Source organism: Olea europaea, unplaced genomic scaffold (genome assembly GCF_002742605.1).
Source record: "Olea europaea var. sylvestris unplaced genomic scaffold, O_europaea_v1 scaffold18, whole genome shotgun sequence".
In the NCBI taxonomy this organism is placed as follows: Eukaryota; Viridiplantae; Streptophyta; class Magnoliopsida; order Lamiales; family Oleaceae; genus Olea; species Olea europaea.
In genome coordinates, this window is record NW_019235741.1 from 2,001,441 (window position 1) to 2,005,847 (window position 4,407).

Consider the following 4,407-nt stretch of genomic DNA (forward strand, 5'->3'; position numbering starts at 1 on the left):
GCCTCATTCTGAGAGTATGTTATGCAATACCTTTGCCACAAGGGATCATAATCTTTTTATTGTTTGAATACTGTCCATGAGCTTAACTGCTATTGGGGCCTTGAGAGTTTTTGGCAAATATGCAGGCCAAATTATATCTGAATTTCTCAATTCTGTGGAGCAGTTGGGTGCAAAGTACACGGCTCTACATGTCTCTGATCCATTTAGGTCTATTCAGTACACTTCACACCGGGAGCTAGAAAGATTTATTTCTGAAAGTATGCATGGAAATGGATCATCGAATTCAAGAGTCTGTGATGGAGTTTGCCAGATTAAGTCATCTCTTCTGGAGGGAATTCTAGTGGTAATTTGAGTCTAGCTTCTATTGAGAACATGGGGCCGAAGATTCATGATATGGAGCTATCATCTTATTATTCTTATATCTGTTTATTAATTGCTATTATTATCAATTGGCATTATTACTTTATTATCATTACTATTTCTCGGTGGGGGTGGGAAAGGGGGCCCGAAGACATTTAAATTGCGCTTTCGTACTTTTTACCCTTAAGAGTATATGTTCATATATTTTATCAGGTGATGCACGTTTACTGTCATGTTATGGTTACAATTCTCAAATTTTAATCTCTTTGTAATGTTTCAGGGGATTGTTTTGCTAATAATTTTGATACCGGGCCTTTTCTGTATGATAGGAATCGATACTCCAACAAGGTTTGAGACCCCTCATAATTCTTAATAGTTTCCCTCTGAGAGTGTTCCCTTCCTTTTTTTTTTTTTTTTATTTCCTTTTTCCCTTTTTCCCCCTCTTTTTCTGGTGTTGGTTATTTGCACTAAACAAGTAAGTGTACTATTCTGTAATAAAATTGGTAGTTTGTGTTTGCGGGGCATTTAATTGTGATATTATTCAATGACGGATGAATTTTTTTGTTTTCATCTTTGGTAGATGTTCTCCCACATTTCTTTGTTGCTCCTCTGAATGAAAAATAATATTATTTATTTTCCCCCCATTTTTTCTACTTCCGTTTTTCAAGTTTGCTTTAGATATGATTTGTAATTCATCCAGAAAGTAGTTCTGAGCAACTAAACACACCACAAACATCTTCTCACGGAAGGGAACAATTCAACTTTAAAACCATCAAATCTCAAATCAAAGTCGATTACAATATGAACACTAATACGAGGAAAATGAATTACAATTCAGCTTAATAATTCATAATCGATTATAATTTAATTGAAAATTTAACACGTATATAGTAAGGGAGTGTAGAATCTATTTTTAGTATTTTGACAAAAAATATATGATTGATTTGCAAACAAAAGTGTAGGACAAGGAAGAGTCTAAATGAGAGTGATTGTAGGAAAGAAAAGAAAGATGTTCAATAAAAATGTGAGGAAATGCGAAAACAAATGAAATTGGTTGAAGAATTGGCCACAGATAATTCATTCTTCATTGTATATAAAGCCACTGTTTAGGGAAGAAGATGGAGAAATTCCAAGATCTGCTGGAAGCAGACATCTCCCTCTTCTTCTCGGCAGATTATTCTTTTAACAGAAAAAAGGGCCTGATTACTGGCAGCAGAGTGTAAAGCCAAGCCATGGGGAGGATGACCTTTGTGGCATTATTCCTCTACCTCTCAGCTGGGGCTATAACGGTTCATGCTGAGGATCCCTATCATTTCTTTGAATGGAATGTCACCTATGGTACCATTGCCCCATTGGGTGTTCCCCAACAAGGCATCCTCATAAATGGCCAATTCCCAGGTCCTAAGATCAACTGCACATCCAACAACAACATTGTTGTCAATGTCTTTAACAATCTTGATGAGCCATTCCTCCTTACATGGAACGGTGTACAGCACAGGAAGAACTCCTGGCAAGATGGCACCCTCGGTACCATGTGCCCCATCTTGCCTGGTAAGAACTTCACCTATCATTTCCAAGTCAAGGACCAGATTGGAAGCTTCTACTACTTCCCCACCACAGGATTGCACAAGGCATCTGGTGCCATCGGTGGCCTTCAAGTCCACAGTCGAGATCTCATCCCGGTTCCATTTGACAACCCTGCAGACGAGTACTTCCTCCTCTTGGGCGATTGGTACAACAAGGGCCACAAGAGCTTGAAGAAGCAATTGGACAGTGGGCGCTCCATTGGCAGGCCTGATGGCATCCACATCAATGGCAAGTCTGGAAAGGTCGGTGACAAGGCCTCCGAGCCCCTTTATACCATGGAGTCTGGCAAGACTTACAGATACAGAGTATGCAATGTTGGAATGAGGACCTCCGTCAACTTTAGACTCCAAGGACACACCCTGAAGCTCGTCGAGATGGAGGGTTCTCACACCGTGCAAAACGTCTACGACTCCTTGGACCTCCATGTTGGACAATGTCTCTCAGTCTTGGTTACTGCTAACCAAGTACCAAAGGACTACTACTTTGTGGTTTCTAGTAGGTTTGCACAGCATCCACTCAGCTCCTTGGCCATCATTCGCTATGTCAACGGAAATGATCCAGCATCTCCTGAGCTCCCACCTTCACCCCCTGACAATACAAAAGGCATTGCTTGGTCTATTAACCAGTTCCGTTCATTCAGGTGGAACCTGACGGCCAGTGCTGCTCGTCCCAACCCTCAAGGCTCTTATCACTATGGCCAGATCAACATCACCCGCACCATCAAGCTCGCAAACACTCGATCATATGTCGATGGTAAACTTCGTTTTGGCCTCAACGGCATCTCCCACGTGGACTCTGAGACTCCACTCAAGTTGGCAGAGTACTTTGGGGCATCCGACAAATTATTCAAGTATGATATCATCAAGGATGAGCCCCCACAAGACAACACCAAGGTGATTTTGGCCCCCAACGTGGTCAATGCCACCTTCAGGAATTTTGTGGAGATCATATTTGAGAACCATGAGAGGACCATCCAGACTTATCACCTTGATGGTTACTCCTTTTTCGCTGTGGCTATCGAGCCGGGAAGGTGGAGCCCTGAGAAAAGGAAGAACTACAACCTCCTCGACGCAGTGAGCAGGCACAGCATTCAAGTATACCCCAACTCATGGGCAGCAATCATGACAACACTGGACAATGCTGGAATGTGGAGCTTGAGGTCGGAAATGTGGGAGAGAGTATACTTGGGACAGCAACTCTACTTTAGTGTTCTCTCCCCTGCCCGTTCCCTGAGGGACGAGTACAACCTTCCTGACAACACACCGTTGTGCGGTATTGTCCTTGGTTTGCCATTGCCCCCTCCATACACTGCTTGAACGTAATGTAATATGCTTAATAGTAGTACTTTAACACTATAAAATATCTCTGGACGCAGAGTTAATAATTCATTTGACAAAACAAAAGAAGAGTGAACGTTGCGTTGTGTCAGGAAGAAGGAATGTTATTAAAGGGTAGGAACAGCACAGCTTGGTTGTTAAATGCCCTTTAAATATATATGGTTTTTCAAAGTTTTGTTTCATTGTTAAATCTGTTTATTTGAATGTGTTGTTTTTATTCATCTTCTGAAATAATTTTTCTCCATCGGAATTAACTGTTTGCGTATTTAATTTTCTCGTCACTTACTGCAATTCTCTTATTTCTGTTTTCATGTAAACACTCCAACACAGCAGAAAGGAGAGGTTGAACTAATACTTCCCTTTCTCTAATCTACGTAATACCGGGGTAGACGTAGCAACTGCAATTAATTAGTTTTATATTAAATATCCAAAATATCATTTGATCGTGGATGTGAAATTTAATAGGTGAATCTATTGTGAATTCGATTTTATTCACAACGAAGATTGTGGTATTATTTTGTTTTCTTGTTCAAAGAAGTCAAAAAATAATTATGTTTTTGGCTGTTGTGTCTGTGGAACTTTCAGATGACTCTGGACTATGTGAATCTATTTCTCTATAGTAAACGAATAGCGTGTCATAGTTTTTCCCTGTGAAATGTATCTGTTTGGAAAACACATGCTAAATAGTGCATGAGAATAGTTCATATTTTAGATAGAAATCACACGCTTGTATTCTATTCTAGCCGTTGCAGGGAACGTTAGTGGGCTTTTAATTTATTTATTCTCGTTTGAAACCAATTAACGAGGACAATATCATCCGACTAAATTCTATTTCAGCTCTGGAACAAGTTTATTACTTGAGAACATTTATATGCGGGGTGTCGTGCATGGTAGCGATTATCCTGAAGGCTAGTTGCAACAAATATTTCACAGGAAGGAATACCAAGAATAACGCCCAAAGACAGAGAGAATTTTCTGAAATTCAATTCAACTTTTATTAAACTCTAGAATGACGAAAAATAACCCACAAGCCGGGTTATATAGTTGAGAAAATTCGAAATTATTGAAATTTTACCAAAAATAGCAAAATCTCAATAATCATACCAAAATAAAATATGTAATA

At 39.7% G+C, this 4,407-nt stretch overlaps 1 protein-coding gene across 1 annotated transcript; it reads left to right on the forward strand.

Moving 5' to 3' along the window:
- The first annotated feature begins 1,505 nt into the window (after positions 1-1,505).
- On the forward strand, positions 1,506-3,474 carry LOC111378276 (L-ascorbate oxidase homolog). Its single transcript, XM_023001451.1, has one exon. It carries the CDS (start codon positions 1,593-1,595, stop codon positions 3,261-3,263), a length of 1,671 nt encoding a protein of 556 aa, XP_022857219.1. The 5' UTR covers positions 1,506-1,592; the 3' UTR covers positions 3,264-3,474.
- The last annotated feature ends 933 nt before the right edge of the window (positions 3,475-4,407 follow it).

What these genes read in the sequence shown, in the direction of transcription:
- LOC111378276 (XM_023001451.1), top strand. Translation starts at nt 1,593, where the DNA reads ATGGGGAGGATGACCTTTGTGGCATTATTCCTCTACCTCTCAGCTGGG.